This window comes from Ricinus communis, chromosome 3, assembly GCF_019578655.1.
Source record: "Ricinus communis isolate WT05 ecotype wild-type chromosome 3, ASM1957865v1, whole genome shotgun sequence".
NCBI classification, from domain to species: Eukaryota; Viridiplantae; Streptophyta; class Magnoliopsida; order Malpighiales; family Euphorbiaceae; genus Ricinus; species Ricinus communis.
In genome coordinates this window covers 32,905,999-32,919,702 of record NC_063258.1, presented here as the reverse complement: position 1 = coordinate 32,919,702, position 13,704 = coordinate 32,905,999, and the positions used below count along the sequence as shown (strand labels likewise).

General features: G+C 39.4%; 2 protein-coding genes across 12 annotated transcripts; one reads left to right on the top strand and one right to left on the bottom strand.

Moving 5' to 3' along the window:
- LOC8265195 (trans-Golgi network-localized SYP41-interacting protein 1) lies at positions 1 to 11,694 on the top strand. 11 transcript variants are annotated; one of them, XM_048371982.1, is made up of 11 exons: positions 1 to 271; positions 577 to 716; positions 1,238 to 1,753; positions 1,914 to 2,001; positions 2,092 to 7,706; positions 7,938 to 8,811; positions 8,905 to 9,572; positions 10,213 to 10,354; positions 10,465 to 10,546; positions 10,643 to 10,757; positions 11,353 to 11,617. In XM_048371982.1, the coding sequence occupies exons 2-10, from the start codon at positions 666 to 668 to the stop codon at positions 10,743 to 10,745; spliced, it is 8,139 nt and encodes a 2,712-aa protein (XP_048227939.1). In that variant the 5' UTR covers positions 1 to 271; positions 577 to 665; the 3' UTR covers positions 10,746 to 10,757; positions 11,353 to 11,617. The 11 variants fall into 11 exon arrangements, with proteins under 11 accessions (XP_048227939.1, XP_048227938.1, XP_048227937.1 ...); XM_048371981.1 differs by having other exon boundaries at positions 1,238 to 1,762; XM_048371980.1 differs by having other exon boundaries at positions 1,238 to 1,766; positions 1,903 to 2,001.
- Positions 11,695 to 11,905: 211 nt separating this feature from the next.
- On the bottom strand, positions 11,906 to 13,540 carry LOC8272784 (probable sarcosine oxidase). The gene has a single exon (XM_002535055.4). The coding sequence runs from the start codon at positions 13,349 to 13,351 to the stop codon at positions 12,116 to 12,118; it is 1,236 nt and encodes a 411-aa protein (XP_002535101.1). The 5' UTR covers positions 13,352 to 13,540; the 3' UTR covers positions 11,906 to 12,115.
- Between the last annotated feature and the right edge of the window lie 164 nt (positions 13,541 to 13,704).

Below are 13,704 nucleotides of genomic sequence, written 5' to 3'. Positions count from 1 at the left end.
CCTGACCGGTTAATCATGAAAACGCCACCGTTCTATGAACCAAACAGTAAAATTTATTTTCTCTCTCCTTCTTCTATCGACGACATTTCACCAGCAAGAAGAGAAAAAGAACGAACTTTGCGTTAGATCTAAGAGAAACATAAAGAACAACAATAGTATACATTTTAACACACAATCTTCTTTACCAACTAAGCAATTGCCACGAAACAAACAGCTTCTAATCTCCACTGCGCGGCACACCAATTATAGATCGAAGAAGCCGAATCAAAAGGTATCCTTCATTTCTTCAGTCTAATTAATTTGGTCTGATTCGTGAATCCAATGTTATTGGTTTCAGGTTTACGATTATTTTGTTGGATTTTAGATTCGTGAAACATTCTAAACTCTCAACTTATTCTGGTTGCTGAGGAAATGTTAGAAATGCGAGAGTTTATATTAACAGCTCAATGCTTACAGTATGGCTGCGATATGAACATTATCAAATTAGTTTTTCTTTTTTAGAAAAGAATTTAATTTAATATTTGTTTTATGTGTGTTATTGTGCTTATTATTTTTATTGTGTTTGGGCATGGTTAGGAGGATCTAATGGTGATTGAGAGTTGGAGAAGGGAGAAGGGTTTGATTGGATAGGAGTAAGCGTGGGTTCGAAAAACGGAGTGGATTTGATGGACAAGAATAAAAGCCGTACCGATCTGCTCGCTGCTGGTCGTAAAAAGGTATTTCAGACCTTTCATAACACTTTTGGTTGTTTTAGACCTTATACTTTTCACTTCTTCATCCATAGCTGACACTTTGTGCAAACAAACAAGCATTCAAACTTGAAGTGAATTAGTTCTGATTATTAGTTGCTTTACAGTATATTTGGTCTTAATTTTGTGAAGCAGGTTGTAATTTAATAGTCATGCACGCTCCCTCTTTTCTACTATTAATTTTCTTCCTTAATTTCGGAGTGTAGTGTTAGGTTTCTACTTGTCCGATTGTGACACGAGATTAGATACAGATTGAATGGTGGATGGAGCCGAGAAATAATGAAAATGAAATATGGCTTTGTTATTGCTCTCTTGAAACCAAAACTTAAAACCTTAGATACGCTAAATTGTTGCAGTAGGATCTTTTTAAATTGGACCTTGTGTTCTAACACTAAGATTTTCATAATTTTGCTTGATCTTTAACTCATCAAACAAATAGAGCGTATATATGTGATTGTTGGGAATCTAATATTTTGTTTTCTCATCAGCTTCAACAATATCGTCAGAAAAAAGATGGTAAAGGTAGTAGCAGCCATGGAAAATCCTCAAAAAAATCTAGCAAATCTGAGCAGCATGAATCTGACGCTGATACTTTAAACGCCACAGCCCTACCTCAAGTTCTTCAAGGGGAAAAGGAAAATAACCTTGATTCCGATGTGGGAGTTATAGTTTCTGCCCTATCTCATTCTACTGAGGATTCAGTAGTTCCTGATGCTAATATTATGCCGATTGACCCACTGCCAATTTTGATAACACCTGAATCCTCATTGGCTGATAATACCAATATGGATAAGGAGGCAGTGGAAGTTTATGAGGATGTTGTCGACTCCTTGAACCCTAATGTTGGGGAAAGCATTAATGTTTCAGCTCCTCCTGCCAGGGTTGAGATTCGATATGATAACATTGTTACAGATGAAGTGGAGAGCAGAAATAGGGAGGAGGATTCATTTCCATCTCAAGAAGATTCCCCTGATATGTCCTTGACTCATGCAAGGGGAGATCAGGTAACAGATGTAGGTTGTGCTCTTCTTCTCTCCACACTATTTTGTGTCCATATTTCTTTTTACATTTATTGGGGAGATCTGTTAGGCTGATTGGGGCAACGAATTTACAGATGTGATGTATAATTAAATTCTTATTTGTTGCTGGGTAGGGGCAATGCAGGAAGATGATGTTTTGGGCTTGAAGCAATTTGGTGCTGACCATGTCATGGCACTTGAAAGAGATGGGAGAACTGCTTTGACTGAGCAAGGTAATGATGCTGAAATTGTAGAAATGGCAGCTTCAGAACAGGCTGTCACGGAAGATAGCGCCTCTCAACTGAAGCAAAATGATGGTGCAGGTGATGGATCTGCTTCTGCTAGTGCTATGGACGTGTTAGATGGGTTTCAAGGATCTACTATGTCTTCTCCAGTGGCAGATGGAACTTTTGGTGTTGTTCATGAAGTGGCAAATCAACCAGGGGAAGTCGATCATGTGGGTGCATCTAATGCAGAAGATTCTGAGACGTTGTCTGAGACTGGTCATTTTGGAGAAAACAAGAAAGATAGTCAAGCTAATAGAACTGTGGAGGCCTGTAAGCTACAACATATGCCTGAGGAGTCTTTTATTTTTGTGGATAAAAGCCACGAGGACTCTCTTTTCACTAAATTGCCAAATTCAAATGATGAATGCACTGCATGTTCTCCTGCTGATGTGCGCCCAATCAGCTTCTCACAGCTAATTGAGGCGATCAAACAGCTCAATGAAGATGAGTATAAGTTGCTTCTTCTGTCAAGAGAATCAACTGGTAGTTCGATGTCATTGCAGCATGATCCTCCCGTTTTACTGGAGAAACTCAGTGAAGAATTATTTCTCACAAGTTGTGTGAAGGATATCCTGCACTTGCAACTCACTGAACAGTCAAATCTGCAAACTGAATATGATCACCAGTTTCAGCAATTGGATGGTGAAATATCTGTGCTACGAGTTTCTTTCAATGAAGCTCGTGATAAATGTGACTCCCTTGCTGAAGAACTTGCAGAATGTAGGTCTGAACTCCAGGCTAGCATTAGTGGGAGGGAGGAGCTCCTACTCCAGTTTCATGCGGCTAAGGCTGAGGTTGAGGAAGTTTCTACCCGAGCAAACAAGTTGCATAACTCTCTGGAAAGGTCTCAATCAGATTTATTAACCCTGTCAAAGGAATCAGCTGACTCTAAGGATTTGGTGGGGACACTACATGCAGAAAATGAGAACTTGAATCAGATTATTGCTTTGCTGACTGAGGAGAAAAAGAAACTTGTAGATGAAAAAAACGCTTGTCTCAGTGAGAATGAGAAGCTGAAGAAGGAGTTAGCTGACTGCAAAAATCGGGTGGCAGCCTTGCAGGTGGAAAGTTCCAATTTAAGTGGAACTCTTGCTTCAGTGACAGCAGATTGCAAGAAGTTTGAAAAGGAGAAGGAGTCTTGTGCTAATGGAAATGAGAAACTGTCTATTGAATTGTCTGATTTTAAAGATTTGATGGAGTCTCTACAGGTCGAAAATGTCAATTTAAGGGTGGAGCTTGCTATTGCAACAGAGGACAGAATGAAACTTGAAGAGGACAAAGATTATTCGGTTCATGAAATGGAGAGACTTTCATCTGAGCTTCTTGTTCTTCGTGAGAGGTTAACTAAAGATCATGGAGATTTCAAGCAGTTGGAGTTTGAGCTAAAAGAAGTGATAACACGGCTTGAACAGCTAACTGAGGAGAACATGTTTCTTAAAAGCAGTTTAGAAATACATAAAGCTAAGATAAAGGAAATCAATGACATGCAAGCCCAAAGATCATCAGTAGGGGAAGCTCAAAATAAAGTTGGGATCTTGGAACTACAGAGCAGAGGCTGTGAAAGTGAAGCTGTTTATGATCAGTCACATGAAAAGCATGGAAAGCAAGATGCTGAAGCTACTGAGAAGTCCTTGCATGATGCCTTTTCAGGAGTCCCACCACACAAGTCATTTGAGCTGGAAGTTCTTGATGATTCTTTGGGGTTTGTAGTCTTGAAAGGACGATTGGAGGAGGGAGAAAAAGTGCTGCAAAAACTTGAGAAAGGAATTGAAGACATGAATTCTCATGCAGGATTCTTGAGTAGATCTAGTAGTAAAGTGGCAGCTCCGGCTGTATCGAAACTGATTCAAGCTTTTGAGTCAAAGACGCACCATGAAGAGCACGACACGGAGGAAGCAGCCTTGACAGAGGATCGATCATCATTGGCTGATCCATTTGCATCAACAAAAGAGCATGCAGGAAATTTGAAGGCTGTGCTTAAGCAGTTAGCACTGGATGCTGTAAATGCCAGTTTATTGTTCAAGGCAGAGCGAGATGGTACTGATGCTGCTAATGTCACAATCAAGGAGCTCAAGTTTCAGTTTGAAGCCATGGAGAGACACACTGACAATTTAGAAGCAACAAACATTCAGTTTGGGGTTCTTTATGAAGCCATGAAGCAACATGTTTTTGTTGTTAATGAAAAGAATGAAGAGCTTGAGGGTCTTTATGAAATTCTGAAGCAACAAAACAGTAATCTCAAAGCAGAAAACAGTGAACTTCTTGAAAAATTGTCCATTTGTGAATTACAGATTAATGATATGCAGAGTAATTTTAATGATTTACGGTTAAGTTCAGATGAGCTGGCTTCTGTACTTCGTGGTCAACTGGAAAATCTTCAGGAGGAAGCGGCTGATAGGGTAGTTGAAGCGGAGAAGGAGTGGAACTCTACTGTTGCTCAAATTATTGAAGCAGTCAAGAGGCTTGATGACTCCACTGGGTTTCCGGCTTCTCCCATCATAACAAGTGGTGGTCATGGTTCTGCGGACATAAGTAGCCATGCTACTTCTTCTATTAATGCAGCTATTAAGACCATTGAGGACCTGAAGGAGAAACTTGAGGTGGCTAGCTCAGACCATGAAGCAACCCTTAATTTATTAAAGGAAGTGAATGAGAAGTATAGTGAGTTACTTGGGAAGAATGTATTAACCAGTGGCACATTGGATAGACTGTATTGTGATCTTAGGAAACTAGTGATAGATTTATGTAGTTCTGAGGGTGGCAACGAGATTGGTTTACAAGATGAGAAATTGCTTGATCCTGCAGATTACAATATCTATAAAACTCTTACGGAGCAATTGGAGAATGCTCTGGCTGAGAGGCTGCAGCTTCAGTCTGTCAACAGAAAGCTTAATTTGGACTTGATGAGTAGAACAGAAGATGTTGAAGAATTGAACAGAAGATGTTCTGATATAAGGTCCATTGAGAAGTTAATAGAATATGTCGAGGGTGTAGTTAAAGTGGAGGACAGTGAGGTGGATTTAGATGGCCCACCTATTACACGTCTTCAGTCATTGTTGTCTTCCCTTGTTCGTAAATACAAGGAGGCTGATGAGCGAGTTAGCTCTTCCAAGGTGGAGGAATTGACAGAACTGCGGGAAAAAATACATCAGTTGACTGCCTTGAAACTTCAGCAAGAAACTGAAATTCTTCTTCTTAAGGAACACTTAGGCCAGGTTGAAGGTGCCCTTTCTCATATGCAATCTGAATTACAGGAGAAACTGAGTGAACTTGAGCAGTCAGAGCAAAAGGTAGCTTCAGTTAGAGAGAAGCTTGGCATTGCTGTTGCTAAGGGGAAAGGGTTGGTAAAGCAGCGTGACAGTCTCACACGGTCGCTTTCAGAGAGATCCAGTGAATTGGAAAGATGCTCCCAAGAGTTACAATTGAAGGATGCCAGAATGAACGAGCTAGAAACTAAACTGAAGACTTTTTCAGAGGCAGGTGAGCGTGTTGAGGCTCTGGAATCTGAGCTTTCATACATTCGCAACTCTGCTACTGCATTAAGAGAATCATTTCTTCTCAAAGATTCTGTGCTTCAAAGGATAGAAGAGATTTTAGAAGATCTAGATCTGCCAGAGCATTTTCATTCAAGAGATATAATTGAGAAGGTTGATTGGCTAGCCAGGTCAGCGACTGGAAACTCTTTGCCCCCAGCTGATCTGGACCAGAAGGGTTCTGTGGGCGGTTCGTATTCTGATGCTGGTTTTGTCATGATGGATGCCTGGAAGGAGGATGTACAGCCTAGCTCAAATTCAGGAGATGACTTGAGAAGGAAATATGAGGATCTTCAAGGCAAATTTTATGGATTGGCTGAACAAAATGAAATGCTGGAACAGTCATTGATGGAAAGGAACCAGTTGGTGCAAAGATGGGAAGAACTATTGGACAGGATCGATATGCCCGCACACCTGCGGTCTGTGGAACCAGAGGATAGGATTGAGTGGCTAGGAAGTGCATTTTCGGAGGCTAACCATGATAAGAATTCTCTGCTGCAGAACATTGGTAAACTCGAAGACCATTGTGGATCACTAGCTGCAGATTTGGAAGAGTCTCAAAAGAGAATATCTTCCTTGAATGCTGAGTTGAAGGAATCTCAGAAGAGAATATCTGACCTTGAGAAGGATATTCAAGCAGTTATCCAAGAGAAAGAGAACCTGTCTGAAAGAGTGGAGATTCTCAACTGGGACCATGAGAAACTTTCAGCAAAGGCAGTGCAGCTTGCATTCAACAACGAAAATCTGCAGAATGAGGTTACTGATTTGCAGAACCAATTGGTTCAAAAGCTTGGGAATGAGGAGCATATTCAGAGAATTGATGGCGAGATATGCAGACTGCAAGATTTGGTTTGTGATGCACTGAAGGATCCTGGTGTGAAAGACTCGAAATCTGGTGGAGATAATATTGAATGTTTAGAAGGATTACTGATGAAGCTTGTAGAGAAATGCACAACTCCTTCTGTTGAAGAGCACCATGCTGAAGAAGCTGATGCAGATTTCTATAAAGGGAGAACTAGAGCTATCCAGGATGATCTGGTATCTGATGTAGCTCTTCTGAAGAGAGATGTAGTGGATAGTGCTGAACCAAATGTGGATGTTCTGAAGAAACAGCTGGAGGAGACTTTGAGTGAGCTAATATATGTGAAGGAGGAAAGAGATAGTTATATGGAGAAGCAACAATCTTTGGTTTGTGCAGTTGAAGCACTTGAAAGACAAAGAGTGGAGTTGCAAGAGCTACTCAGTCAAGAGGAGCAGAAGTCTACTTCTTTAAGGGAGAAGTTAAATGTTGCAGTTAGAAAAGGAAAGTCTTTGGTTCAACAACGTGATAGTCTGAAAAAAATGACTGAAGAGTTGACTACTGAGTTGGAGCACCTGAAATCTGAGATTAAGCACTGTGAAAATGCTCTTACAGACTACAAATTGAAGATGAGAGACTTAACTAGTTTCTCTGAAAGGGTAGAAGCCCTTGAATCTGAGAATTTGGTCATGAGGAATCGTATGGCTGAAAATGATAGTATTTTACGGGAGAAAGAACATATTCTTTCCATGATTTTGAATGCTCTAGGAGATTTTGATGTCGGTGGTGAAATTTATAACAGTGATCCGATAAAGAAGTTGGAACACGTCGGGAAACTATGCCGTGATTTGCATGCTGCTGTGGCTTCTTCTGAGGAAGAGTCTAGAAAATCTAGAAGAGCAGCAGAACTATTGCTCGCAGAACTGAATGAGGTTCAAGACAGGAATGACAACCTCCAAGATGAGCTAGCCAAAGTCACTGCTGAACTTACACAACTCTCCAAAGGTAGGGATGTCGCAGAGGCTGCCAAATTTGAAGCTCTTTCACGTTTTGAAAAGTTATCCTTGGTTCGCACTGAGGAGAAAAACAAAAGAAATTCTGAACTTGTCTTGTTAAAATCTGCTGCAAATCAACTCAGGAAGAGCTTCTTTGACATCACTGTTTTACTATCTGCCTTTTTCTCTGAAGACTTGGAATTTCTGCAAAATCTTGAGTCTGGTGTGGTGTCATGCCTTCAAACAGTAGAGGCTGATCATGGGGTTCAAATGCCTCTTTTTAGTGCATCTGATGGCATTACTTCTAGTCCTTCACAAAACAAGGTATAATTGGTGTGTTTATTCTGTATATTAGTTACTTTTTCTTTCTCGAATCAGACTAAACCCGCTATTGAACCAAAGACATCCCTTTTTTTTTGTTATTTATATCTTGTTTGTTGTTGATTGCATGTATTGCTTCTCATGGGTCATGACCTTTTAATTTCCTGTAATAGTTTTGGCTTGGTGCTTGTGCTATTCATAATTGTTTTCTCTAATTTGAGCTTTTCTTCTCAGGTAAATTTCATGGCTGTGGATTTTTCATCAGTAACAACTGTTACAGACCATTTCGATGATGATTTTATTATTGAAGTGTGTAAATTTTTGCAAGAAGTCATTAAACAAATTGCTGCCATTAACGTAATATTACACGAACACTCAGTTACATTTCACCAACAAGCTAACAATGTCTCCAAACTAATGGTGTCCATTCAAAGAGGCATCACTTCCCAAAAAGAATCATTTGAGACCATGCAGAGAGACATTAAACTTAAAGAATCAGCCGGAATAGAAAAAGATATGGAAATTGTTGTACTGCGCAGGAACATGGCCTTGCTTTATGAAGCCTGTTCCAGTTCACTCATGGAAATTGAAAACAGAAGATCGGAATTTGCAAATTCTTTGACACTTGGAGATCAAGGGATGAACTTGAAACCCTCAACATTTGGTGACGGTGGCCTTCATTTTGGTGGAGAGAGTAATTTTTCATCTGAGCAACATGTCAAGGATATAGCAGAAAAACTGCTATTGTCTGTGAAGCAATTTGCTAGCTTAAAATGTGAGATTACAGAGGGCGACAATAAAGAAATGAAAATCATAATATCAAATTTGCAGAAGGAGCTTCAGGAGAAGGACATTCAGAGAGAGATGATTTGCAAGGATCTCGTTAGTCAAATTAAGCAAGCCGAAGCTGCTGCAACAAGCTGCTCCATAAATCTTCAGTCCACAAAATCTCATGTGAAAGATTTGGAGAAAAAGGTTGAAATGATCAAAGATGAAAGGGATCTATTGCAGCAAAAAGTGAAGGAGCTTCAAGATCAGAAAACCACCTCAACAGAGTTACAGGAGAAAGTGAAATCGTTGACGGATATACTGTCTGCCAAAGACCAAGGTTAGATTGTTTTCCTTTCTCAGTGTCTTTTTCTAGTTACCTTATTTTAGCTTTTAATCTAGACATTGCAAAATATTGAATGTCCATTTACAGAAATTGAAGCCCTCATGCAAGCTCTTGATGAGGAGGAGGTGCAGATGGAATATTTAACAAAAAGAGTTGATGAATTGGAGAAAGTTGTGCAGCAAAAGAATTTAGATGTGGAAAACCTTGAAGCTTCTCGTGGGAAGGCTGTGAAAAAGCTCTCCATCACTGTGAGCAAGTTTGATGAGCTTCATCATTTTTCTGAAAGTCTCCTTGCAGAGGTTGAAAAGCTTCAGTCACAGTTGCAAGATCGTGATGGTGAGATCTCATTCTTAAGACAAGAAGTCACTAGATGCACAAATGATGCTATTGTTGCATCTCAGACGAGCAATAAAAGAAATTCAGATGAGATCTGTGAGTTATTGACATGGCTAGCCACACTGGTTTCTGTAGATGTCAATCTTCATGATAGTAGTCAGGTTCACGAATGCAAAGAAATAATTCGGAAAAAGATCACTTTAATTATGTCTGAATTAGAGGATCTACGGGTAGCAGCTCAAACTAGGGATGCTTTATTGCAAATGGAAAGGAGTAAAGTAGAGGATTTGACACGCAGAGAAGAAAATCTTCAGAAGTCTTTGCGTGAGAAAGAATCCCAGTTAGATATGCTTGCAGTTGCTGGAGAATTGGGGCAGCCAACCAGTTCAAACTCTGAAATTATTGAAGTGGAACCTGTGGTGAGTCTTTAAATGCACAAGTTAATGTAACATATGCAATTACATTATGCCCTTTTAAAACAGTAAGAACATTTAATTTCCTGTTTAATGCCTGAGATTGTGTGAGACATTTCCATCAGTAACTTTTGTATCAGATGACCGCCAGATGATTGATAATATGCATCAATCATGTAATTCTTTGTCATTTTATTCCAAGATTCGTTAAACATGTTGTGCATGTGCCTATAATGCACAGAAGATCTCTCTTTCTCTCTCTCGCCCTCTCGTCCTGTCTTGACTTATGCACATAACATTAGGAAGCAAAAGCAGTGAATAACTCGAGGAAAGGCAACTTGAACCTTACTTTATCTTAGTCAGTGCATCAGAGTACATAGACATGCACATTGGTGATCATAAATGTGAATGCAAGTTGGTGTATACTCTTAGGTTGAGGATCTGTGATTATGACATGTAATGCAATATTAGATGGTTATATTATGCAGATGTTTTTCCTGTGAAATTGTTCAATATAGACAGTTTAAGTGTATTCACTGTTTTAATCATTGTAATTCCTAGGTGAAAACTGTTTAGTAGTTGCAGTGCAAATTTGATAAATCTTTTTATTGTTATAAAATCTTAATTATGGATGGACTTTATGCAGATAAACAAATGGACGGTATCTGGGCCCTCCACTGCTTCTCAAGTTCGCAGTTTACGCAAAGTCAATAATGATCAAGTTGCTATCGATATTGACAAGGATCGCAGAGGCAGTAGTAGGCTAGAGGATGAAGATGACGAAAAAGGTTCTAGTTTGGACAGTTTTTTTTTTTGGTCTTTTGTTCTTTTTGTCCAGCAACTTTGTTTGTAGCCTAACAATGACATTTTACAATGCTTCTTTCCTTCGCCACTACAGTTCATGGTTTCAAGTCACTTACTACATCCAGAGTTGTCCCAAAATTTACAAGACCTGTAACTGACATGATTGATGGTCTATGGTAGGCACTCTTATAGTCCTCTTTGTCCCGTATTAATCTAAAGCTTACCTATCTTTCTCTAATGAAGAAATTAATTTAATTCATGGAATATACCAGGGTTTCTTGTGATAGGGCACTAATGCGACAACCCGGCTTAAGGCTTGGTATTATGATCTATTGGGCATTATTGCACGCATTGCTTGCAACTTTTGTGGTTTGAGCAGCCAAACTGGTTAGTGATCATTTCTTCTCATTCAGTTACTTGTTGGTGCTGACCGGTTTAATTTAGTGAGGAAGCTTCTCTTGTCCCCCATTTGTAATTTTGTACTTTTTAGATCATTAACGTATAGGCTTTGTATTTTACGCTTCTAGTCAGTTTGCTTTTTCCCATTTCCCTATAAGTTTGGCAGCATAATGCCTTCAGAGTTGTATTGTACATTTTTCACTAGTTTATTTTTCTATATTCATTTTAATTTTTGAGTTTTTACTTGACCAGTTTAATAGTTAGCTTAGCTTGTCTTTTAAATTGTGAAGTAGATTTTATTTTACAAGAAAATGACTATTTTTTTATTAATTTATTATATTGTACTTACAAATATTATTGGGGTTGAGGGTTAAGTAATGGTCATCAACTGATCATTGTTGTAGTTTATGCTTATTATAGCAATCCTGTGTTTATGCTCTATGCTTTTAGCCCAAGAATACTTTGCACTTTGAAATCTATGTGTAATGGCAGCCAGTCGGATGCATTGAATTTTATGGTTTAAGTACAGAGTGTTGGCCGGCGCTTCTTGTACTTATCAATTTCTGATTTCTGTGATCTGCAGGTTCTCATATATTCTGAAGGCAAGGTGGTTGCAAATTCCCGTCCAGTATATGACCCTAATGGATTTTGAGCCTGTTTGTACAGTGATTTTTTTCCCTTTCAATATGTAGCCAGATTGATTTATTGTTCAAATCAACCAAGCAACTGTGATTGTCATTTTATTTACAAATCTCAGATTGCTTGGTTGCGTCCAATAAGACAGAAAATCCTTGTTACCACCATTATACAGGACGTAGTTACAGAATTTATTTACTCGGATCCAACCAGAGGTGGTATCTTGTTGCTGTCATCACAGCATTTCTTTATAAGCTTAAGAAAAAAGGGTTCATCTCTTGAAATTAAACACTGGCAATGCTTTGTATGGAATTTTGTTCTGTACGTATTTGACTTATGGGGCAGGTCACTTGAGGTTAGCAGGAAATCTTGTCTGATGACAAAAGTAATTTTGTGCATGGATTGCTTGTAGAATTCCTATTCGACACTTTGTTTGGGAATTGTAGTGTTAGTTCATACTTCGGTGCGACATACTGCACGAATACACGATTAAAGAGATATCAGTTGGAACCGTTTTGAGTTTATATCAGCAAATGCTCGGCACTGATGTGCTAAATGATCACTGCAAGCCCAGACTTAGGATTTGGCCAAAAGAACATTAACTTAGTACATCGTGCAGGAGGGCCATTTCGAAGCGAGGTGCGGTGCAACGAAATTCAGATAAGATGACAGTCAAGCTAATCTACATGAAATTGAGTAACGTAGTACATCTACTTATGATTGGAAAAAAAATCAACTTGGTCTTCATAGTCCTTCATATTCCCTTGAGGATTGTCCCGAAATCTCTGTATACTAAAATGATTCAGGTCCACTCCTTTTGCTTCCCCATCAAGAGCCAGATCCGCCAGTATCCTTCCTATGACTGGGGCCATCTTGAACCCGTGACCTGAAAACCCACCACCAACCACCACATCTTTCCCGAACTCCTCGCCTAGAAAATCAATCACATAATCTTCATCTGGAGTCATTGAATACATACACGACTGAGTAGCAACTGGGCCATCAGAATCAACGAGCCCTGAAAATGTTCGCTCAATCCATTCCTTCAAAGAACTCAACGTCAGACAAGGACCCCATGGCCTTTTATCCGGATTACAAGCACGCCCTCCATGCACCGCTATCTTGATCAATCCCGGGAACTCCAACGACGGCGTGCCATATACGTACGGCTGTCCATAACTAGCAAATGTAGGAAAATCAACTCCCATAGTAAACTCACTCTCATGCCCTTCCTTAATCCTCCAGTAACACACTGTAGTTTCCAGTGCTTGTATAGGCAAATCAAGCCCACTAACCGTTTTAACTAACTTTCTAACCCAAGCCCCGGCTGTAATAACACATTTTTCAGCCCAAAACTTCTCACCATTTGCAGCGAACACCCATAAGCCACCTCTCACGTCGTCCTTAATTATGTTATTCACTTCCGTGTTATCTCTTAAGACTGCGCCCTTTCTAGATGCTAGTGATTGAAACATGGACACTGCTTTAGTGGGTCTTAATACCCCACCAAGCTCAGCAGACACGCCTATCCAATTCTCTGGTATGTTAATCCTACCAGAGAATTTCTCAGGCACTTGTTGACTGTCTAGCACTTGAAAAGAAACCGAGTTTTTCTTGCAACTTGAGATGACTGAGAGTAGACTCTTGTTATCTGAAGGACCCATATCTAGATGCTGCGCTTTGAAATAAACTTTAAAGCCAATTTCTGACTGTGCTTCCTCCCAAAGCGGGAAGGATTCTATGGCCATGGCACAGTAGTAATCCTCCGGATAGGTAGCACGGATAGTGCGTGACTCGCCGTGTGATGATCCGCGATGGTGCAAGAAATCGAACTGTTCAAGTAGAAGTGTCTTTTTGCCTCGTTTTGCTAGTTCATAGGCAGTGGTGCTGCCCATGATGCCTGCACCAATGACTATAGCATCGAATTCATTGCCGGAATATTCCATCTTTATGAGTGTTTGTGTAGACAAAGAAATGCAGATATTAAGAGAAGAAGGAGAAGGAGAGACTGGATCTGAGTTGTGCAGATGGATATTATTATTATTATTATTATTAACGTTCTATGAGAGGTCTCGTAAAGAGCCACTTGTTAGATTGTATATTTCATGTGTGCCACTTGGTGTTTACAATGAAAGTGAATATTATGATTTACATAAATGCAATCCAAACCATTTTATTTCCGACAATAATATCTTCTGACTTCTGCTTTATTGCATGAAGATAATAATTTCCCTTTGTCGTGTTCAATAGTTGTGTAAATCATTAATATAATTTCTTTTAAACATATTAAACTAAATTG

What these genes read in the sequence shown, in the direction of transcription:
- LOC8265195 (XM_048371977.1), top strand. Translation starts at nt 666, where the DNA reads ATGGACAAGAATAAAAGCCGTACCGATCTGCTCGCTGCTGGTCGTAAA. An exon ending in AGATCAGGTAACAGATGTAG is followed by an intron (nt 1,767 to 1,902) that starts GTTGTGCTCTTC and finishes GTTGCTGGGTAG; the next exon opens with GGGCAATGCAGGAAGATGAT. An exon ending in ACTGTCTGCCAAAGACCAAG is followed by an intron (nt 8,812 to 8,904) that starts GTTAGATTGTTT and finishes GTCCATTTACAG; the next exon opens with AAATTGAAGCCCTCATGCAA.
- LOC8272784 (XM_002535055.4), bottom strand. Translation starts at nt 13,351, where the DNA reads ATGGAATATTCCGGCAATGAATTCGATGCTATAGTCATTGGTGCAGGC.